Here is a 24658-nt window from a genome sequence, read left to right as displayed (position 1 = left end):
CATCCACTGGGGCCGGGGTAACACCCGAGGAAGGTGGGACCTCCTGAGGTTGGTGCCTGGAGACAGTTTTCCTGTGTTACGAGGGAAGGACTGTGAGGGTAGAAATTCAGATCGCACTGGCACAAGCAGGTCGTATTATGAAGTCTGCTTCACTGGAGGAAAGGCTGCTCGACCTGAGTCATTTGTATAAGAAGCCATTCCCAACAAAGGGCGATTGCAGTGTAGGTGACACTAAGAGGTCACTTGTAGTGGGTAAGATTTCTGTAACGGTGGGGCAGTGTAGGCGAAGCAGATAGAGATCCCGTGGGAAACTGGCTGGCACCGAGTTGTAATCTGGCGCCCATGCCAAGTATGTCGTGATGCCACTGGTCGCAGGCGGATGCGCGTGCTTATTAAGAGCAGGCTGCGGTGCACTCCGTCGTGCTGAGTTGTCGGTGCCGCATTCATGCGGTGCCGGATAGGTGCCCACAATCGAGGCGGCACTGAAAGACCTGTCGCTCTTGCACCAGACCCCCGCTGAGCCGAAGCACAGGCGGGTTATGCGCGGTAACTGGAGGACCCCGCATCCTCAAAGACACTCAGGCGGGAAACTGATGAGCTGGTAAGGAAAACGACGAGCTGACCAGGCGAAGGTTTACAGTTGAAGCTCCTGTGTGCTTGTAAGCTCTTTTGGCTGACTTCTTTAGTTTTTTTTTTTTTTTTTGTGAAGGGTTAGAGTGGGTCTGAAGGCAGAGTCTGAGCCAGGGTCTGAGGTAGATAGCAGGATTTTGAAGACTAAAGAAGTTTTATAACTCCCTGTCCTTCCTACTCTAGAGCTTAACTTGGTGCAGTGAGGGCCATTTTTGCTGAGAAATGGCTCCCAAGATTTTATACACTTGGAGTGCCATTACCGAATAGAGGGATAAGCGGTCTTACAAAGAGGCAGTGGCTTAAAGCCTGTTGGACCAGCTATGGAAGCCTGACAGAAGAGAATTTTTTTTTTTAACTAGTAGGAAAAGGTAGGTAACACTAACTAAGAGTAAGTAACAGAAAAAACTAGCTACTCAGAATTGTAAGATAAAGAAAGAAAATATACGTAAGGAGTCCTGCTGAGCTCTGTCTCAAGCGGGTGGCGTAAGAAAGGAACTGGGGACTGGCCGCATCTTTCTAGTAACACACTCAAGAAGTGAGTGACAGGTTCTAAACATGCGTGGTCCGGTAGGATACTGCTGCAAAAAAATCTCCGATCAAAGGCCAGGGCGCACGACACCTTAAAGTGGAGCACCACAGGGACATCTCGTTGAAGAAGAATCAGGGCTATGTTTCATTTCGGTAGGTGAACTGCCACCTCTGATCCTCCAGAGCAGAGGGAAACCTCAAGATCCACCCCTGTGTTAACCCGGATGGCACTGCTATGCCTTTCCACCCACGGCGATATTGGGTCCGTGCCATCTTTCCCTCGGCAGAGTCGCTACTCTATCCACTGACGTGACGTCAAAATCCTATCACGCACTTGCGCACCTTCCCATCTTCGGATAATATAACTCCAGTCTGACCAGTATTACCTCACGTACCAAATATCCAATACTGAGAGCTTACTTCCTCCCTCCACTGCCATCAGATGATTTTTCAAACTCCAAGATCTCTTCAAAAGGTTGCAATGAGCTTGAATCAATTGAGGATAATGACCAATTAATCAGCCTCTGGACTGCTAATCCATCTGCAGACTCTAGCCACAAGCCAGCTACCTGCAACAGGGGACCGAAATACTTCATTCCTCGAAGGGCTCTGAATTCCTTTTTCACATCCTGGCCAGCTCTTGGTAGTGGATGCGCAATATAAAACAACATATTTCCGCCTACCACAGAAGCAAACGCTTAGACTGCTGGGTATAAGTAATGCCTCTCAACGTTGCACATTTCGAAATTGCAATTGTCCGCATTCTAGCAAGTACGACCATACAACTAATAAGTTCATGCACTTTATTGAACACATCTCAGACAAACAAACAACAAGTTTACAGCTTTAGTTTCCAAGGCAATCATATCTGCAAGCTCTTCGAGTTGGATTAACCAATACGCAGCAAGATCCACCGCTAAGCGCGTCATGCACGAGTTCTGGCTTTCCTCTTCCTCTTTCGCAAAGTTCAGAGCACCATAGAGATCTCCTTTTGATGTTATAACATTTTGCTCACACTAATAGTGTGGCACTCAATGAAGGATCAAGGGCAATCTGCGATCCTTAGTATCCAGACCCTACAACAGAGGCACAGTAACGGATACACCTTACACCCGTCCGCTACCCTCATACTCGCATTTTCGGGAGCTCAGGATACAACAACAACGCCAACGCCAAGGTTCAGATACCAGCGCTCGCCCCAATCTTCCGGAACCCAACTTCCTCAAATAATAAACAATTGAAACTTTGGTCGGTGTCTCGAAAACTCGCCCCTATCGGCGCTGTACTGCTCACAAGTCTTGGACATCTACAGCCATTTTTACACCAATGCAGATATATCACACAACAGTGGGTTAGATGTCATCCACGGGTTTCCATTCCCTTCCTCTCCTTACCTCCCACACCCACCCACCCTCCCCGTCCTCTTCAGGCACCTTTCAAGCACACTCCAGCAAGAAGTACAACATCTTTTTCACTGCGGTGATCAACTCGTGCCCAAATGCCACAAGGGAAAGGTTCTGTTCCCTATTCCTTTAAACACAGAAGAAAACTGGAGATGTGCGACCGATCCTCGACCTCAGCGAATCAACAATTTCGTGAAGAACAAAAGTTCAAAATGGTTACTCTCACACATATCCAGCCTGCAGCGGCGATTGGTTCAGCCCTCATACCTAAGACGCCTTTTGCCGTCAATCCACGTTTCTCCATTTTACCTTGCTCGACGCATACCAATACGAGTTCCCATTTGGCTTTCACTGCCCCTCGATTTTCTCCAAATCTACCGGTAGTCACGGCTACCTCGGAACAAGGTGGTTATAGTATTTCCTTCCCTGGACGATTGCTCTCAGAGCCTCCACACACGGGCCCTCCGCTTATAAAATCACCATCGAGTGCTTTAATCCGCCTGCAAATAATGAGAACAAATCCACATTAAGTCCTACCACCTGGACTTATGAAGCAAGCTTGCTCCAAAACCGATGGCATCCCTTCCACAGACGTGTCATACTATACAAATGCTGCGTGCAAGGCTCACGCACCCTATCGCCGCCGAGACTGCTCAATACTGGAGACAGGCCTTGCATTCTGGTCCAGAATGCATTTCCACATAGTGTCTCCAAGCTGGCTGCCACGTTTACAAACAAACGGCACTCAAACAATAAATTGACCATACTGACTGGTAAGACTCTGTCATATGTGGACAGTCCCTGACAATACTTGTCTGAGTCCTTCTCAGATCACAAACTCAATGATGAACAACGCGAGCATCCCTCACCGCTGGGGCCCATTCTCTCACCACAGTAAGGCTATGTCTCATCAGACCCTACAATAAACGTTCTAGACTCACGCATCTGCTATGCCATCTTCACTCCACTATCAAGTCGACATGACTATAAAACAGACACATGCCTGATGTTCTACGTCAATAGACAAGGAGGTCTTCCACTCTCTTGTTCAGAAGCCATGAACTTGAATTGGTGCTTGCAAACCAATCCAGATATCACTGTTTACATCCAGGCGTGTGACACCACTGCCGACTGAGCTAAGCAACGCTTCGGAGTGAAAAGTCAATCCACTCCCACACGCCCCAGCCAGATCAAATGGTGGCATGTTGCTTTACCTCCTGCGGAGGCAAGAACAGAACTAGTCTCAGGAGAGATTTAACAAGAGTAGGGGTCTCCAGAGATCTACCCTGTCTGACAACACAAGGCAGTGCTCACTTTTCTTGATTCAAGCACAGCTCTCACAGAGCACTGAGGCAGGACCCAACCTCCATGTAGAAGTCCTTGTCGCTCCTGTCCTTGGCACCGCACATGGTCGCAGCAGCAGTGCACTCCCCTGGGCACGCAGAATGCCATGGTGCCAGCGAGCGTGACTCCTCTCAACACTGCAAAGGCCGCAGGCCAGCAGCGCCCCTGCAACCAAACGGCGCGTGCGCGCGGCTCCCGGCACCAAAAAACGCCGCGGTTGGCAAGCATGCCTCTCCTTGCACCGCAAATGCGCCGTCGGCGCAGCTCTCCTCATCTTACCAGATACATTGAGTCCACGCATCCCGTCACAAGTTTCCTGAAGGGGCCAACCCTATATCAAGTTAAGTCACTACCCCTCAGGATGTTCACCTAGTTTGTCCTGTTTAATCACAACCCTTTCCTTAGCCACTTGCTCCTTTGACCTTCAATGAAAAAGCCTTTGTGACATTACCTCAGCAGAAGGCAGCGAGAAGCCTCTTGCGGGGATCCACATGTGCCCTCTTCTTCAAGAGCAGTTGTTCTGCGTTACACCCAAAAATTCTTCAAAAGTTTCATGTCTTTTCACTAATGAACCAAAGTACCAACTCTCCGAAACCACAGCAACCTTGAGGCCAACGCTGCCTACCTGATTGCGTGGGCCTTGCTTTTATCTGACAGAACACGACCTTCTGAGCTCGCGACTCTTTGTCTATGCGACATTCCAAGGCATGGCTTCTGCTCAGATGCTTCGAGATGTTCTGAGATATCAGATAGGAAATTACACCCTCGCATTGATCAGACACATCCACTGGATCTGTATCTACTCTGTAGCTTCTACGCAATACCCTTGTAGACATCTGTAGGGGCCACCTTGGTTCCACAATACATTCATTCACTATCCTACTTCAAGGCCCCTCTTGCACTCGATTAGCAGCATATTGCTTACGATCGCCAATCCGAAGTCTACTCTATTGAGAATACCACTGCCTTTTGGGGAGGGTACACTTTAATTTTGGGAAGCACACCCCGACAGGAACAGATCTCTCGAGAAGAAGAGGAGCGTTACTACCTGTGCAGTGACTGAATTCTTCGAGATGATGTCCCTGGGGCTCCACTACTCACCTCCTCCTCTACTTTGGGAGTTGGTAGGCCTCCGTTTAATAAGGACTGAGGTGTACGGCCGCGGCATGCTCTCTAGTAACACACTCAGAATGAGTGACAGGTTCTAAGCATGCGTGGCCGGTAGGAGTACTGCTGCAAAAAATCTCCGATCAAAGGCGCAGGGGTGCACCGACACCTGAAGTGGAGCACCCACAGGGACACTCATCTCGAAGAACGTCAGTCACTGCACAAGGTGAGTAACCTCCTCTTTTTATTTTGAAAAACCTTCACAATGTTGACCAGTTCCAGTAAGACAGTGCATTTCTGTAGCACCTCCCATTTAAGGATTGCAGCATGATGTACAAACCTGAATGAATTTAGCCTTTGTATACCTGGTTTCTCCAGGAGAGAGGCAGGAACTGAAGAAGAGAAATTAAATTATTTGGCAAAAGTCACACAAGGAGTTGATTGAAAAATATTGCTCAGAACTCCTCGATGCCAGTCCCGTGCCCTAGACATAAAACATGCATCTGATCATTTACAGTTTATAGTTCTTAATTCTAATGTGTGTGTGTGAACGTTACACCCAGCCCTTTAAACCAGTGAACTGTAAATCTAAATATAACTGAAGAACAGTAGGGAACACAAGCCTGCGGGAGTCTTCTGTGTACTAGGGGATGACAATAGTTAGCCCAAATGTTGTCTGAAGAACCTAAGCTCTCATTTTCTTCTTATAGGAGAGACTCTTAAATCTCACCCTACTGTACTCATTCCTGTATGGATTGACGTTTCAGAATAGTTAGTAAGGAAATATTGTTGTCAATGTTTCAGCAAAAGTAGTGGTCTATAATTTACAAACATTAAGAGTTTAATTACAGAAAAGCTGCTCTATGTTAACACTATCCCTCATTTGATGAAAAGAAGCTATAACACAGCCAGGTAATAAAGTTAATTTTCACACATTAATGAAGAGTATTAACAAAGAATTCTAGTTCTTGTTCATTCTGGTTTTGATATATGGAGTTAAATAAAATTCTGCTGATCTCACCGCAAAATAATTTTCCCTTAATTTTGATAAGCATTAACAGCCATTTTAAAGAAGCCAGAATAAGATGACCAAACTATAAACAGCCTTTATTTGCCAAGTGGCTTAATATATTTTATTATATATTACTGATAGGTTAATACTTTGTAAAGTAAAATTAAACATGCATTTGCATTTTGAAAATTACAGCTGTTTTTCTGGCCAGAAATCAGTTCAGTTTGCAGTGCACCATACAGGAATTCATCAGCACAAGATACATTTGCGAAACTGACTGGCACTTGGTGGACTCTCTCATTCAAACGTCTTTGGTAGTTAGAAAATATTATTAAGCTATGGCCCAAATTCTGACAAGCTCCAGGAATCAGGTGTGATAAGGCCACAAATGGGAAACGATACATTATGCAAAAACGATATTAATATACTACGTCTTCTGCCTGAGGCTGTGTGAGGAGCTGCTCCTCTTGGGAATATGAACAAACTTTGTGCAGCGTTGTTTGTGTGCACAAGGGGGAGATTGCTGGGGTAAGAAAGGGGTGCCAGTTTCCATCTCTCAGCTGCTACTGGTTCTGCATTTTCTGCTATAGTCTGCTAGTATCAGACAGAAATTGCCTCTATCAGGCAGATCCAGAATCTCCATGGGAATTGTTACACTTAGCTAAATGGTTCTTGGCTCAGCTGCTGTGTGACTATAATTTGCAGGTTGGGTCTACTCTTTTCAGACGTATCCTTTTACGGAATATTCACCCTCAACTTTTTGCACATAATTTACCATTAAAATGATGCTCAGTAACTTACCGCCCAAAAAGAGCTTTCAGAAAATTCTGGTATAACTTGCACTTTTCTGGCGGTTACAATCTCTCTTTCTCTAGGTATCTACAGCGCCCCTATCACCCCAATGTCTGAGATGCTCACCTCTTCCACAAGCGACCAATTGCTCTGCCTCCCTTTAGATCACTTCTTTTCAAAATGCAGATACCGTTCCTCCCCAGCGCCCTGCTGAACTCACTGACAGGGATTAGTGGATAGCGGGCAGCCAAACAAAGCCAAAGGTGTAAAGTAAATGTATTTTATCATATGGTTTCACTGCTTAGTACATGGCTAGCATGGCACTTGTCTAGACTATGTATTTAATATTCAGTACAAATTAGCAATCCTTGTGACATGGCAGGCAGTGGATACCAAGGTGATTAATGCACCATTCAATAACCTCCCATTGAAGACCTACTACAGAGACCCACAAAGATTTGCTGAGTGGTCAGTTAATGCATTAACATGGGATAATATACGTTTACTGTTGAAAATGCCTCTATGCCTATAATACCAAACAACGCCATTCATGTATTTCTAAAGGTTGCCCACCTCTACTACTGCCATCTGGAGCTTTGCTTTTGTTGCTAAATTGATAGGGGAAGAGTAAAATGTGGTGCTGAAAAGTGACTATGTAAAAATGGCTTCCCATTCAGCAGATCAGCGCCTGGTGTGTACTGAGCCTTACCAGCGCACGTCAGTGACATTTCACTCCTGTGAACCGAAGGGTGTGTTGTCACTGCAGAGTTCACCCAGGCTCTTCCCTGGGTTTTAGCACAACCCCTGTCACTATCCACACACACTAACCTTCTACCTGGGTTTGGAGGTGCTTTAAACCTGGTCTAATATCCCTACTTGTATACGGATTAAAGTCCAGACTTCACTTTAACTTGGGCTGGAACCTGCCCCCTTTGCAGTGAGGACACAGGCTATGCTCTCAGCCACACATGGGCACGTGCATAAGCAGAGGACACACCACCACCAGTAGGGCTTTGCAGTGTGGCCATCGGCAGTCAGGCTAGGCTGACCTAGGTGCTCAGACCTGGGTGCCTGGCCTAGCTGCAGTGAAGACATACTCTAGAAGGGTCTGAGCTGGACTCTGTTCCTCCCTGTGCATCAACAGATTTCGCTGCTAAGTTCCAGTTAATTACAACTGTGCAAACCTAATAAAAGTAAGGAGGGGACTACAGGTTCATATGGGACGTTCATATGGAGTCAGTGAGGCTGTATGTAGGTGAAGGCCAACTTGTCCTGCATGGTGCTCATTACTGGTGTTATATGAGAAGGAAAGAACCCAGCTTGACTCTCCAATCTCAGAATAGCAGGGCTGGTAGCTAGAAAAACATCCTTTCTAACTGCAAACTAAGCACATTTGAGCTGCAGTCCATTGAGGCACACTAAATGTGGGACACGATGCGAGTTTTACATTGTTCATCCCTTTTCAGAGTAGAACCAGCCTTTAAAGCAATCTCCCTAATAGGCATGGGACTGAACAGAGGCTGCAAAATCAGAGCTTTTCCAGTCTCCTTTATCCTCAGGAGATCGTGCAGGTTCTCAGGCAAGACCTCACCTCCCTGTGCCACATCATTATAGCTCAGTTGTTGATACAAATAAGAAGCCAAAAAAACTATATGCTTAAATGCTCTGCTCCTTTAAAACATTAGCGGACCGATGTCTTTGTTTTCATTCACAGGAGGAAACAGAATGCCCATCTTCGCTGTCTGTTATCAAAGACAGGACAAGAGGTGAAAACCTGGAGGAGCAATTCTTCCCACCTGATGACCTCTCTTCTGATGAAGAATATTATATAGACGAAAGCAGAGCATCCCGATTTAAAAAATCAGGCATGAGACGCATAGATAATATCAAAAAGGCATTCTCAAGGGAAAATATGCAGAAGACCAGACAAAATTTTGGCAAGAAGGTGACCAGGCTTCGAACTAGAATAGTGACACCAGAGAGGCGAGAGAGACTGAGGCAGTCAGGAGAGAGGCTGAAACAATCTGGGATAAGGCTCAAGAAAACTATTTCAAAAGCAGCTCCAACAAAGGAGACATTCAAGCTCAATAAGAAAGATAAAGAGCGAACAGTAGCTGAAGGGGAAGAAGGAATCCAGGAAGCTGGTGTGCATGCAGTTTCAGTGAGTGGGGCAGAAGAACCAGTCACAGAAGAGATTTCCTACACAGAAGTGATCACTAAAGTAAAGAAAGACAAAGGCAGTGGAACAAAAGGCACATCCCAGCCAGCAGAGAAAATCATTCTTAAACAGGAGGAAACAGAAGGAGGAGGTGATAATGTTGTTCTGTTGGACCTCAAGCATCCAGCATAAGTGATCAAGTAGTATATACTGTGTTATTGTACAAGAGAAAGCATAGTTAGTATCTGTTCACTTGGGCAGATTGAGAATGTGTGTAACTTTTTATTGTTGTAGCAGAAAAATATATTGGTGCTGTTCTAGTGTTTATATGTATAGCAGACAATGTGTTTGTTGCCTTTTTATTACTATGCAAAGTCACATAAACAGAACAAAGGGTCTCATCTCTCTTGACATGTACATATAACTTCAATTAATGTGAATGGGAGTTACAATTGCACATCACAAGGAGATGGAAACTCCCTGTATATATAAAACAAAAATATAAGGCACTTAATCGCCTTGTTGCTATCTTTAGTTTTATGCACAGAGGCATCCAAAGAACATCTCCATTTATCTCATGCCAACATCAAAAAGCAAACAAGCAACTGAGATAAATGTATTACTTTATATTAGCAGAAGGGGAGACTACAAGAATTGCTGTCAAGTATCTGAGGGGTAGCCGTGTTAGTCTGGATCTGTAAAAGCAGCAAAGAATCCTGTGGCACCTTACAGACTAACAGACGTTTTGGAGCATGAGCTTTCGTGGGTGAATTCACCCACGAAAGCTCGCGCTCCAAAACACCTGTTAGTCTATAAGGTGCCACAGAAGAATTGCTGTAAGACTCTTTTTGGATCGCCTGCTCAAATAGCAGGAGGAGGAAATTATTGCTTTGGAGACAGTGCAATAAAAAGCAGCAGAGACAACAGATTTTTGAGAACTGTTATCTGAAGTGACTAATAGGGATTTCTAGCATTTTGAAAGGAGGGATTGATGAAGTTGAGAGATGCACTTTCTGAAGCAGCAGCAGGTTAAAAACGATAGGACAAATTAAACACTGGAAAAATCTGGAGGCAATGGAGAACTCTGATAGAATAGCTGTATTATGCAAAGGTCAGTGCAAGTGTCATGTGGTACTGAGGAAGGCAATGGTCTAAATTAGTAGTTAGGGAAACAAGATTAATATATGGGCACTGAGGAATCGAGAGTTGAAAACAAGAATGTGAGACCAGAGTGAATTTTGAGAAGGGCAGGCCCATTTGCCTTTTTTGTGCAAGAACTGATGAATAGTTATTCCTCTGCTCCAGTCTTACAAAACTGAAAACAGTTTCAGAATTAATTGCCACTGACAGAGCAGAGGAAAAACAAATTGTTGTTTTTTTCTTAAGGTAGATGCTGAGATAAAAGGACCACTCTGTTTTCTGCTCTCGGCATTTTGCTGGGATTCTAAACAATTAAAATCAATGTCATCAAAAGCTATTGACACGCAGGCCAATCCATATCCAGTTCTTTGTTTCCTTTTTATCATCACTATCGACTAGTCACACCCACAGAGAGCACAAGCCAGACACAGTCTTTAAGAGTATGAAACGCAGTGTTTGTAGCACTAAGGAGGGAAGAATCCATGCCCTGAAATAAGGTATGTTAGTAAACATAGCCATTGTACTGGCAGAATAAGCAGGGTTTAATGGGCCTCTTCTGTTTAAGTTTACTTGATGTCTCCTTAGTACTTACATAAAATTAGATCTCAGAGTGAGGCACTGATATTTGTACAATATTGACAACAGCTATGAGTTTATTTACTGTCCAAGATTCTATTTTGACCCAGGAGCCATGGCTAACTGGTCAAGCTATCATTCAAACCCAATTAGATTTGATTTCCAATACTTTGCCTGCCAGTCCTGTGATTCAGTCCCTGGTACTTAGAATCGGAATTTTCTGAATTAGGAATTAGCTATGGCAACTATGGAACACCGGTTCTAAAGGCTTAATGATATACTATGTAAATGGCATGGCAAAGCTTTCAAATTGGATTTGTGGTGCCAGTTTGGGATGAATGAAGTCATGAGGCACTGTAAGCAAGACCAATGTTTGCATAACATCTATTGTAAATATATTCAATACTGTAATAAATAACTATTAAAAAGAAAAAAAAACCATAAGATTCCTCAGTGCATATGGAAGGAATATTGAAAGTTTAGCTAGCAAGTTATGTAACTGTGTAATATTTTTCTTGTTCTTTATATCACTGTAGCCATCTTCCCTTGCACAGATGGTAATGGTGACTGTTTATGATGTTACATAGTCCATGTTCTATTTTGCGTGAGTTGATGTTATCCTACAATAAAAAGCCCTAATAGAGACTCAGTCTGTTTCTTAAATACATATCTAAAGCTATCAAATAAAGCTGTTTTACTGCAATGTACAAATTGTTAAACTTACAGTAGTTTGCAGGCTACTATGCGCTAATGAATGGGCCTCTAAAAAAAAAGCTATTTCATTTTCTAATTTTATTGTAACTTGATAAAGCAAAGAGGTGATAGAATTTGGATGAAAAAGCTTTATTTGGCCTATTACATGGAAATTCTGTCAAATTATCAGATTTATTAGATTTGCTTTTATAGCAAGAAGTGAGCTCTTGAGTCGTGCAGAGTATTTCCAAGTACCTGCTTCATTCTAACAGTGTATTCGCAATATTATTTTGTTGACTGCTGCAGCTTATTAGGGCATCAAAGTTAATTTACTCCCCACATACAGAAAATAGAAACTGATTGGAGCCTCTAGAGTAGAGCAGCCTTGTCCTGGTTAATGTTCGCTCTGATCTTTTCCATTGTTCCCCAAAGTGTCTAAGCCATGTTCTTGAAGCCTGATCCTATATCCCTTTCACACCGCGAACTCTCACTGAAGTCAATGGATGCAAGCAGCTGCACTCCAAGAGGGAGGAGCAGTGAGCCTTTTGACAGTGTGGGCTCATTTAGGTCTATCGTCTCCGGGAATTGCATGCAGCAAGTTGTGTGCACAGATCAAGGATAGAATGTGACCCTTAAGGTACAGCTTGTTCTCTGTTTTTCAGGAACAAGTCTGACACTCTGTGCTAGTTGTGGAAGTGAATTTTATTCCTCCTAACAGTAAGAGTCCTGCAACTACTAAACATAAAATAAAACTGACTGTGTGAAAAGCTGAACCCTGTTTGTGGACCAGTTGGCCGGATCACTATTTAAATGGACAGAAGAATCAAAAGTATCTGCACAAAAAGCAAAGAGAGAGAGAGAGAGATTGGTAGAGCATTTCCTGTAGGCTGTTCTTTCCCCGGCCCCAACAGGAATGCCTATTACTTTGATAGTGTCTTGGCCTGGCAAAAAGAAGCCATACAGCTTTTCTGCCAGTAGTAGTCTTGTTTCTGTTTTCAAACCAAGCCTGTCTACACCCATCCTTGCTGTACACTGGAAGCTACATACACTGCTAATAAAAATAATAAACTCCACAGCCATTTCTGGATAGAGCTTCTACTGTGCCGGCTGCTGTTTCTTTCAGTTTCATTACAAACAGTATCAGAGGGGTAGCCATGTTAGTCTGGATCTGTAAAAGCAACAAAGAGTCCTGTGGCACCTTACAGACTAACAGGCGTATTGGAAGCATAAGCTTTCGTGGGTGAATACCCACTTCATCAGGACCATGCATCTGACGAAGTGGGTACTCACCCACGAAAGCTCATGCTCCAATACGTCTGTTAGTCTGTAAGGTGCCACAGGAGTGCTATGCCTGCATGCACAGAGGAGATAACTGTCAGGCAGAGGCTTGTCTCTTTGTATGCACAATTACCCACTTTACAAATGAAATCAAAAGTAACTGTGTGCCAGTTAGACAGGCCTTTTTGTGTGCAGACATTTAAACTTGTGGTACAACATCAACTTTTTCTATTATTTTAGTATTATAAAAATAAGGGGAGAACAGTAAAAAAAAAAAAAAAAAGCACAAAGAAAAAGAAAGGAAGGAAGTGGGCGGGGCAGAGAAGGGAAAGGAGAGTGACACCTTCCACCTCAGTTTCCAGTCACTAAGAATTAAAGGTTTAGACCAAACCCTGTTTCTCCAAAACATTAGCTGCCAGCTTAGCCAAGTGTCTATCCCTGGAAGCAGTCTCTGCTTCCGTCTAAGCAATCAGTCATTTAAAGGAGTGCTTATAGCCAGAGAACCATTTGGATATAGCACCATCTTTCTTCCGTAATGCTGCAGCTGATGCACTTGGAACTGAAACATGGCTGCATAATTCCAAATCTGTACCCTGGCTCCTTTTTGGCTCCAGAGGCCAGTCAAAGTTCAGGCCCCTGGGGCTGTTCTACTTGGGAGCAGATATTAATGAGGGAGCTGATATTTTCTTTGATGAAGGGTTGTTTATTTACAAGGCATGCAGGAGGAATAAAAAAGCAGGATCATGTCTTTGATTACAGCCTCTCTAGCCAGCACCAAACCCAGAATCTTCCTCTAGGTTTCTCCTGGCTCACCCTGTGCTTACAAGCAACTGCTTGGCTTTCTTCTGACCTCTGAGGCTTGCTCATTCTGCTTGTTCTGTGTGCACGCACACTGAAAACCTCTCTGCCCACATCGTCTTTAACTTCTGGGCAGATTCACATCCCCTTTTGTCTTAGGTGGGGAGGGGGGCTTGTGATTAACTTGTCCTGACAGTTGTGTTAATTGAAGGGTGTATTTGTACCCACTTCCAAAGAGGCTTGTGTTCTTTGCAATCACCAATACCTGTCAGCATAACCGTATTATAAAGAGGAGATAAGATCAATAAAGAATCACTGTAAAATCTAGTTAGAACAGTAGTTTCAAGCAAGAGGCATTTTTAATGGGGATATATTTTAAATGTGGAATAGAGTATTTAGTAGAATGAGCTAATTTATGCAGCAAATGGGGACAGATTTGGTGCAACTAGACTTTATACCTATAATTGTTTTCCATGTCACAGATTTGAAGGTTCCCTGGTTGATGTTCCCAAGTTAAACATGTTTAATGATTCCCGCTGTGAAAAGATCATACAACTCACCATGCAGATACAGCTGTTTCTACAAATATGATTTGCTAATGCCCATACATCTATGAATAGAAATATACCACTGCTATGTACTAAACTAAAGCCTGAACATTCTTTGCCCAATGTTCCAATGAGATCTTATTGCCATAGCGTTACTTGGAATCACAGAGTAATGCAACACCCCTTAGAGTCCAGTGGTCAGGATTTTGCACAGTTTTCAAATATAAAGAGAAAATGTAGGTCAGATCTGTTCGTCGAGGTTTTTTGTACACAGGACAGGAGTACAAGCTCCCTGGCTGTTTCTTTGGATCCAGTGGTGCTGTGGTGCTGATAGCGTACACATGGACCACAGGAAGACTTGTGAACAGCACCTAAGGGAAACATTAACAAAAAACAAACCACTCAGAGAGTCATTCCAGGGACACTGAATCCCACTAGTGACTTACCAAACCCACTAGTGACTTACCAGACAAGAGCACACTAGGTAGCACACAAGTGGCACAGCACTGCAGGGGACATCAAGGGGCATGGCCCACCCCCCGACTTTTTCTGCTGCTTCTCTTTGCTTACAGCAGTGCTGCTGGGAAGCTGCTTTGCCTGGCTCTTAGCAGATGCACCAGAGAATGGAAGCCCCACGCTGCTGCTTAGCCCTGCACTATCGCAAAACTATCATCAAGCCAGTGAAAGCCCCAGGGTGACGGGTTGGGGGGACCTAGAAGGTAAAGGCAGTGGGAGGGGGACCTATAAAAAAAGCCCAGGAGTAGAGGAGAGTGGGGAGAGTAGCGGGGGAGCCTTCTTCTTTCTCTTTCCCTGTCTCTTCATTAGCTTTCCTCATTCTTTCCCCACCCTTCTCCTCTTTGCTGATTGGGAGTAGTGGAGCTTCAAAGGAGAAGCTGCTACTAGCAGTCCCACCTGCCTGAGTTGTTTTGCTAGCAGTGGTGCCCATTGGAGGTTTATCCAAGCCAAATCTAACTATCTGAGAATTACCCATCACTACACATTATACTTGTGTGCAGCTAAATATCTGACACCAAGAGTCAGTTTAATCACAGTTATACACAGGATTTGCTGCATAGAAACTGTATATTATGCATTGCTTGACTACAGGAAGTTTATAATTATTTGCTTCAGTCAGTTAGGAAAAACACACATGTGGGAGACATCTTACCACGAACACAGAACGTTACAGTTGGCTGTCACAATGGCATAGATCTCAGACACAGTTCTCAGCCAGTGGGAGGCATAAGTGATTTACCAACCACAGACAGGAATTCCCTGACCCCCGACTGCAATGTAGTTACCTCTGGGGCAAAGCCTGGCAACATTTTACAGAAGACAGGAACCCTACAGAACAGGCTAGAGTGGGAATTGAAGAATACTGCACCCAGCTGACATCACAGAGGCAACTGTTTTTAGAAAAACTTAACCAAATTGAAATTGGAGCAAGACCTCAGAGCTAACACATCTACTTGTGTAAAAAAATGGCAAGGATTTCAATGACCCCCATGGTCTGGTGCCTTCTATCATACCCTGTCCTACTTAGCTTACAAGTTTTGATGGGAGCACAGCTTAAAGCAATATGGACGTGGGCATTACTATTATGTAGCTATGTACCTGTGGCTGCCTGAAGCAGAAGAGTATGACATTGACCTGCTATAGTTAAACCCATCCCAGATGAGATCCTAAGATTCCTCTTCACAATGGAGCTTCATTGTTCTAACTCACCCCCCATATTTATCCTTTCCTCCCTAGTCAGCCTTAGACACAGCTTTCACCCCTGGGCTAAGAGGGTGGCCAGCCATACACATGCCAAAACAACTCTTCCGGATGTGCAGATGAGAGGTACTTGTGTGATCAACTTTGTCTTCCAAGAGCAGCACCTTGTGTTATGTGTCTGAGTGTTAACATTCTGGGGAGCAAACATGGGGAGCAAGTTCTATGGGCCCCTTGGTGCCTGGGCATCCGCCCGGGGCACCCCTGCTCCACACGTCCCCTAGGGCTATTTAAAACAGCCCGGGGCCCCACTCACTACCGGCAGCACAGCGGAGCTGAGTGGCTTCCTGCTTGCTCGCTCCACGTGGCTGCAGGCCCCTCCCTGCAGCCTCTGGGCCGGGTAGGTTTGTGTCCCTCCCCAAGTGCCCCAGCAGCCAATGGGAAGCTGTAGGGGCAGTGCCTGTAGGTAGCAGCACATGGAGACTCCCAGCCCACTCTGCCTAGGACCCCCAGGTAAGCACCGCAACCCCCACCCTCTCCCAGAGCCCGCATCCTCTCCCACTCCCAAACTCCTTCCCAGTGCCTACACCCCCAACCCTTTCCCATACTCCCCTCCATCCCCCAAACTCCGTCCCAGAGCCTGCACCCCCTCCCACTCCCAAACTACCTCCCATAGCCTGCACCCCCAGCCCAGAGCCTGGACCCCAGACCTCCTCCCCCACCCAAATGCCTTCCCAGAGCCCAATCTCTCACTCGTCCTGCACCCCAATCCCCTGCCCCAGCCCAGGGCCTGCACCCTAGACCTCCTCCCCCTACCCAAATTCCCTCCCAGAGCCTTAGGCAGGTGAGGGGCAGAGTTTGGGGGGCACGGGTTCTGGGCACCACCAAAATTTCTACAAACCTGCCCGCAAGCCCGACTTTTCCACATTCCAGGGCATGGAGCTGCTATCAATCTATTCGTGTCCCCCATGTACTATTTTATCCCAACTACAATATATTGCACAATTACTGTCCTAGTCACGCTGAATGTTTCCTTAAAGCACCCTACTACTGATCAGGCTTTATTTAATATGCTGTAACTGTGCCACACTCTCTTTGCTGACAACCTGACACTAACCTTTGGTGCAGACTCCGTTAGCTTGGCGTTCCTACGGTCCCAACCTGCTCCGTCCAGGAAAAGGCCATATATGTAAACCCCACCAATGTCAGCAGGAGGAGGGCTGCTAATATCTTCTTTCATCATCCTGGTTACATCATTGTGTAAAATAACACTGTCGAGCGCCCAGCCTTTTGCTAAATTCAGGCGTGTTGTTTCCTGCCGCATGGCAGTTAGGAATCCCTGTAGTAAAACAATATTAAGTAGAGAGAGAAAAGGAAAGTTTGAGGTATAGTCATGTCCCACTACTACTCCTTACTTGGTTATAACAGTGACTTAAAAGCATAAAGTGCTACACTACATAATGTCATCTGCTTAGCAAATGAAGTGCAATAGTGAAAACCAACTGCTTTCATATATAATCACTGTGATATGCCCCATTATGCATTTGCTATTTGCGTGTGGGTTCCAAAAAGCCTCCAGCAATTAGACTTAATTTAACATATTAAACATTACATGCATAAAGGAGCCCACTTAGCAGACATACTTTACAGCTACAGATACTTTGGACAGATGGCGAGAGATCTGACAAATATGCCAGATTAATTTAATGTGGTTTGTGTCACTCCTGAACACAGGCAACTGCTTGGCCACAAATAATTTTAGTATTTCACTATATGCTCTACAGCTCTGCTTTTCCAAGAATAATATTGTTAGTCAGTTACACTGCAAAAGTACTTCTCATCCCACACGGATGCCAAAGCACTTTACAAACTTAAATTGAAGTACAAAGGAAGTATGCACAGGAATCAAATCATCCCCCACTGAAATGCAGCCATCACTGGGGTGTAATGCAGTCACTGCTTAATGGCTCATTGCAAAGCTATACTAAATTATTTTATTATATTTTATTCATTTGATGCTCATCTATACAGCACAGTAAACAGCACAGCATTTAGAAACATTATGCGATCCATTTCTGCCCCAAAGAGCTACAATCTAAGACAGACAAGAAGAATAAAACAAAGATTCAGGGAAGTGAGAGATGGAGCCCGGGAAGAAGTAGGTTTTAAGGACAGATTTCAAGGAACAGAGAGAGTGAGGGTTTGGTGGACAGATGTGGGAGACGTGTGGGACAGTAAGTTGTAAGTATGAAACAAAGGGTGGGGAATGCAAAGGGGCCAGTAAGGTTAGCGGGCTGGTGGTGTCAGTCAGGGAGAAGGAAAAGAGACCATCATGGAATTGGAAGCAATGAAAGACCTTCACTGTCAGTACTGGAGACTGTTGTGTGAACAGGCCCATTACTATTATTCACTGCTAGTAGCAGAAACCCCAGGCTGTTGCACAGGTGTAATTTGTAAAATTGTGTGCACAAAAAACCCCAAAATGGCTGAGAAGCTAAAACCTGGATGGTAATAGACTGCAAATCCCGGTGATGATTGAACTTGGGGCTAGTCTGAAAAATACCATGAATCTCCACCGTGCTTGGAGCTGTATCTATCACTTCACACTCACTCAACAGACACTCTACGCTTCAGAGTGATGTTTGGGGCAATTGTGTATACTGACTGTGTTGTGTAGGAGGTATGTTGTGCTAGGAGAGTTCTGTGGATTTGTGCAAGTGGCGAATGGGGTTGCTTGCTGGGGTGACGGGCTTGCTTGCTGCGGTGGGCGTTATTGTGTGTGCTGGCAGTGTTGTGTGCGCTGGCTGTGTTATGTGCATGGTTGTGTTCATTTGTGGTTAGGGACTGTTATACTGGGAGATTTATGTTGATTTGTGTGTGAATTAGGTGTGTGTGCTGTGGTAAGATGCTATGTGTGTTTGGGGTTATTGTATGTGGGTTGTGTTGTGCTGTGAGAATTGTGAATTGTGTGTGTGGTGAATGAAGGGTATGTGAGGGGCTGTGTGTGTTTGAGTAATTGTGTATGCTGGTTGTGCTTGTGATGATTTGTGTCTATAGGTGTTGTGCTGAGAGATTTGTGTTGTTTTGTGTGGGTGGCTCTGGGGCATGTGGCAGGGGGCAGTTCTTGGGACAAGTAATCCACCATCTGTGCAGTCTCCCTCACACAACCAATGAAACTACTGCATGCAAATTAGCTGGAGAGTTAAGAGGGTGATTGGTTGAGTTACCGCTGATATCACAGTGATCTAGGATTCTTGGCAGGGCAGATACATGCCTAAATGCAGCTGTACACTGCACACATGTAATTCGTAAAGTCAGAATAGCTGAGAACTTAAAAACTGGACAGATCCAGACTGCAAAACCCAGTGATGATTGAACCTGGTGATATTCTGAACAAAAAGAGCTCTCAAGCACACTTGTAGTGCTTCCATCATGTCACCTGACTCACCAATATTTTAAGCTTCAGAATGACACACAGAGTGACAATCCGGGAATCTTACTATTTAGATTTGTACTGCAGTTGACCATATTGAGCCCTTGGTTCAGAACTGCTTCCAAGGAAAGAAAGGCACCTGCTGAGTCATCAGCATCTTGTTTTAAACAGGTACTGAGTCCACCCACCTCTGCTACTTTTGTGAGAGCTGGTGGGATTAGTGCACACGATATGGCTGCAGGTGTTGTTTGTCACACTACTGGATTCCTCATTCCTAGTGCCAGTCCCAAGTCCCGATAAAGCAGGAAGGTTGGGTGATGGCCTAGCAAGCCATCCCCACAAAACATCTCTAGCTTCAGCATGTGGAAGAAATGGACATAAAACTTTGGCTACTTCACCAGCTTTGGCAGTTCCATCTGCTACACACAACAGAACCAAGTTTCAGGATTCATCTAAATCAGCCATGTGCAGAGGAGTCAGACCGAATGATGATGGTCCTTCTGTAAACCAAATATGAGGTGGAAAAGCCTGATAATAAAAATGTATATCCACTTCTGCAGCAATGTCAGTGGCTGAGGATGGGCTTGTGGAATAACTGGTTGTTAAGAGCTGCTGGAAAAATGACTCTCCTGGCTGAAGAATTGGAAAGGCTGAATGTTGATATATGCAGCGTGCAGGAGTAATGGTGGGATTTGAGAACCAAGAGCACAACTGTGACTCACAGAGGTCAGGCCTTTTAATTGTTAGATGCACGATAAGCACGCTGGTGTTGCTCTGGCTTTGTGCCTGAGGGTGAAACTGGCAATATGGACTTGGCATACTTCATCTCTATGCCTGATAGCCACCATTTTCAGTTTGAAAGTAGGATGTGTGGTAGTTATTATTGCATATGCTCCACATGATACTAGGTCTGATACTGAATTTTTTTTTTTTACCACGTTAAACGACATTGGATCCGGTACATCACCCTGACTTCATACTGTCACCTTAGGGAGATATGAACATGAGAATTGGCCATGACCGAACTGGATCTGAACTGGTACTGGAACCACACAGATTACCGGAAGGGAGATCAGATAATGATATGCATCTATAAGAATGTGCTTCCACACACAGACTATTTTTAATGGCTACCTGGTTTCAGCAAAACAAGTGCCATAACTACACATTTTGACATCCATCAGGCAACAATGCAACTTTGGATCACATTTTGAAATCCTTGACTAAAATCATCTGTGGATCTATGTGTATTTAGGATTGCTGATCTTGCTCTGGATTCTGATCATTGACTCCTAATAGTTCTATTAAAAAAAGTTCCAGAGATGACATCTATGGCATGGAAATGCTTCAATGTTCATAAGCTTCACGAAGAAATGATCACTAATAGTTACCTGGTAGTGATTTCCAACAAATATTCTATATTAGGTGATCAATTGTATTCCACGGAGGAAAAATGGACTTTGGGATTCTATCAGAGAGGTTGCTGGAAAACAGCTGGGACTAAGGAGAATGAACAAGCAATGTTGGATTACAGATGACTACATCAAATTATGGGAGAAAAAAAAAGAGGTGTGATGCAAAAGGGATGCACTAGCAGATCAGAGGTGAGTCAGTGAAGAGACGAGGAAATGGATAATAGAGGAAAAGAAATGTCTTGAACGAGCAATCAAGAGGGCCTTCTGGAATGACCATAATCAATGATAAAATAGTATGGCATAGTACATTGAGGAAGCCTCTGAAAGACATGACCAGAAATATGTATTTGTCCTAAATGGAAGGCCATTCTTGTGGCTTCTGCAAGTTAAGGATAAAAATGGAGACTACTGCCAGGATGTTGATGCACAACTTAAGCACTCACATGATAATTTTTGTGAATTAACTAACAGATTCCTACCAAGCTGTAAACTATAACTTAATCAAAAAATGAATCCAGCAGAAAACAGGCTGGTGACATTAGAAGTTATACTTGTGGTTAAACAGTTATGACATGATAAAGATCTGGTCTTGACAATATTTTATCGTAACTGCTAAAGAGCAGAGGCCTGGATTTTGTTCACTGCTTCACAAAGTTGTCTTAAAAGTTTAAGAAATGAGTCATATTCCATAAGATTGGACAAAGGATCACATCATCCCTTTTTTCAAAAAAAGAAGAGCAATCAGCTTGCTCAAATTATAGGGGAATATTGCTCCTGCCAATCAAGAAGGTGTTTACGATCGTATTACTGAAACAACTGAAATATTGTCTCAACCCAAAAATGACACACAACCAGTATGGTTTCCACACAAATGATCAGCAATCCATGGTAGATACGCTCTATTGAAAGTTACTGAAAAACAACTAGAACAACAAAAGGAAGCTAACATCACATTTATAGACTTTGCAGCTCCTTTGTACTAAGTGCACCAATAAGTACTGCAGATACTGCTATATCAGTATGGGATGCATGAGGATTTAGTGTGCTAGTGGAGGAACTGTACTTGGGTACATTTAGCTGTGGGAGGGTCAAGGTTGCATTACAGACTGGTTTTCAGTAGAATCAGGAATATGCAGAGTTGTGTTCTCTCATGTAGGTTATTTAATGTTCTAATGGACTATCTGATGACAAAACTGACTGAGGCCAAAGTGGGAGGTGTGAAATTTAAAGATTCATCTTTAGAGAATCTCAAATATGGTGATAATATTGCTTTACCTGAAGAGACTACTGACCAACCATAGCTAATGATAGAAGAGCTGCAAAAAACCGCAGAATCTATAGGATTTAAGATCAATGGTAATAAAACCAAATGCACACCTCTTATAAACAAAGAAAAAAAACAATCTGCTAACGCTGCATGTTGATGGCAGTGACACTGACTGCGTGAATAGTTTCTCTGCCTGGGTGGCTGTTTGACCCCAGGAGGATCTATATGCAGAGAAGTCACACACATAGGATCAGTCTTCCATCATGGCATTTCAGCATCATCAAAGGCCTCTGGCTGTGTGACAACTAAGATGCAAGTGTTTCACATGGTAGTCATGACAACTCTGTTATATGGAGCAGAAACATGGCCATTAAAAAAAGAAGTCGAGGAGAGGAAACTAAACAGTTTTCAGTGTCAATAGTTATGGCGCATTCTTAATATTCATTGGTTTGATATTGTCATAACAAGGAGATCCTTAGATGAGCGTGGCAAGTTGCAATCGTGCACTAGTGGAGAACAAGATGACTGCAATGGTGGGTTTAAATCTGCAGTGCACAAGAAGTTATGCTTTTACCAAAGGTTTATAGATCTGAGATCAAAGGAAGTAGAACACAAGGCTGGACATGAACAAGGTTGGAAGATGCAATTTTGAGGGATTCAGGAAATCTAAATCCTCCCATACAGACTGTTGCTGAAGGAAGAAGACTTGCAAGGAACTATTCAAGGTGGAAGCCCATCTTACATGCCTCCATGGCCACGTCTTAGCCATATGAATCTGCTGCTGGTGCGTTTCGTAAGTGCGTATTACACCTCAAGTTAAGAGAGCTTAGATGCATAAGATAAGGCAAACACACTGTCTCAGTTAATCTACATTGCGACTTTCCTACTATCATTCTAGAAAGCCCAGCACAGGAGCATTTTAAAGCGGTTTTGTGTTAACAAATAACATTATAATTGGGTTAGAAGTAGTTGGGATCTCTATTATATAGCTAAGGGAGTTAGTGAGTAATGGCCAAATTGTGTCATCAGATATGCCCATTAGCTCAAATCAGAACCTATATGACGAGAATAGGTTTTCTCTCTCAGTCTGTACAAATGATACCAGTACTAATGTTTCAAAGTAGAAACATGTAAAACTAAAAGCCAAGTATCCTTATTCAGAAGGCTGCAGAGAGGTACCAGATCCCAGATAAACTAAGAAAAGAAAGCACAGAGAAGAGATTAAAGTACAGAGGGCAGGGTGAGGAAAGTGGTTCAAATGCTTGGCCAAACAAGGAAATAGTGATAATAATAAATAAAATACTACTACTAATAAATCATAAGAAGGGAAGGATAGCTGTCCATTAGGAACAAGCCAGGGATAGAAGGCAAAGATCAGCTATTATCACAAAGATGGCAGGACCCGTTCATTGTGTATAGCGGGGTTCATAACACTCATCAGCACTCTGGAAAGAATCCTAGTCAATGCAAGAGATGGGCTGATACTGAAAGGGCTGGCTGCCCAACGATTCTACCATTACTGAGGGTGAATCAAGAAGGAACAGGACGTAAATCAGTTCTCCTACCACTTCTCTCTCCCTTGTGACAACTGACTATTGTGTGGTGTTCTGTTTCAGTTTCTAATGGTCTATGCTATTTTCATTCAGATTTTGAAGTAGGGCTAGATATTTAATCCCACTCACCTGCATGCCCTTCAGCATATTCACTAGAGGCTACAGACATGAACAGGAGCTTTGTTTTGTTTCCCTTTGAAGAACTAATACAATCTAACTTTGACTCTTTGGATGTGGAGGACCAAGACAACTGGGTGATATGCTTTGGTAGACTGAAGTCAATTATGCTAATTGTTACAATAAATGTGTTTTCCTCTTCACCTCACCCAGCTAACGTGGGAGGCCTCCGTTTATGGTTTATTTCCTATTTCCCAGCTATGCTTGCAAAATAGACCCATCGTTGTGTTACAGTGGAAATACGTGTGCCCTAGAGAATAGGGCACTGCACCTTACAGAAGAACCCTTTCCTACCTTGCCTGGCACACTATGCCCCTGCTGCAGCAGAAAGCAGTGCTTGTGGTTTGGGTTTTTGTTTTTTTTTTATCACTCACATTAAAACTTCTTTTTTGACACAAAAGCAAAAACAAAGCCACCATACTAGCTTGTAGTGAAAGTGCAGTAGAGCAAGGGTACCATTTGCTGGCTGTAGCCTGGAGCTGCAAAGATGCATGAAAGGTTCTAACATTTTTTAAACCACATATTAATCACATTTGTCTCACTTCTAAAAGAGATTTAGTGCTAGATTAATTCCTGGGGTGGGTGATAGTCCAGGTCAGGTCTCATTTTACTCAATCTGGTTTGCTTGGCCAAGTATAGACAGACATGAAAGGAACAGGGTTTCTTTCACATATGGGCCTCTTCCTCCTTTCACACCAGTATTAATCAGAAGAATTTCCCATGAAGTCACTAAAGTTGCCCTAGTTTAGAACCAGCATAAGTCAGAACAGAATCAGGGCCTCTATTTTTAATGCAAGAGCACACTGTATTCTGAATGCAGCAGATTTATCTTCTTTTCTCGTATTAACCATTACCATCAGCAATAGACTGATGCAAAGAGAAGACAGCAGTCTATACATGGGGGATAAGACATAGACTTCTCAGACATACAAGTGAGATGCGTTCTTGACTATTTATAAGTTATTATTATTAAGCCAGTTTTGCAAGTAAAATTAATTCTTTATCCCTCCGAGCCCATTTTTGTACATGGGAATTCATTTTCTAAATCTCTGATCCATGTAATAGTGATTTTAAAAAAATCATAACTATATTA

At 43.6% G+C, this 24658-nt stretch overlaps 2 protein-coding genes across 3 annotated transcripts in view; one reads left to right on the top strand and one right to left on the bottom strand.

Moving 5' to 3' along the window:
• The window catches only part of CAVIN4 (caveolae associated protein 4), a 34077-nt gene extending 24908 nt beyond the window's left edge, over nucleotides 1–9169 (top strand). Inside the window, exon 2 of the mRNA XM_032774984.2 lies at nucleotides 8531–9169. Within this exon, the coding sequence (XP_032630875.1) occupies nucleotides 8531–9166 (636 nt within the window). The 3' untranslated portion in view covers nucleotides 9167–9169. The remainder of the gene's footprint in view (nucleotides 1–8530) is intronic.
• Nucleotides 9170–12668: 3499 nt separating this feature from the next.
• The window catches only part of LOC116821627 (dynein axonemal heavy chain 5-like), a 295723-nt gene continuing 283733 nt past the window's right edge, over nucleotides 12669–24658 (bottom strand). For both annotated transcript variants that reach the window (XM_075062654.1, XM_075062655.1), the window contains 2 exons: nucleotides 16838–17059; nucleotides 12669–14378 (listed from right to left, as the gene is read on the bottom strand). In XM_075062654.1, the coding sequence (XP_074918755.1) occupies nucleotides 14160–14378; nucleotides 16838–17059 (441 nt within the window). In that variant the 3' untranslated portion in view covers nucleotides 12669–14159. The remainder of the gene's footprint in view (nucleotides 14379–16837; nucleotides 17060–24658) is intronic.

The sequence above is a fragment of the Chelonoidis abingdonii genome, chromosome 2, assembly GCF_003597395.2.
Source record: "Chelonoidis abingdonii isolate Lonesome George chromosome 2, CheloAbing_2.0, whole genome shotgun sequence".
NCBI classification, from domain to species: Eukaryota; Metazoa; Chordata; order Testudines; family Testudinidae; genus Chelonoidis; species Chelonoidis abingdonii.
The sequence above is the reverse complement of the archived record's forward strand: the minus strand, read 5'-3'. Positions and strand labels throughout refer to the sequence as shown.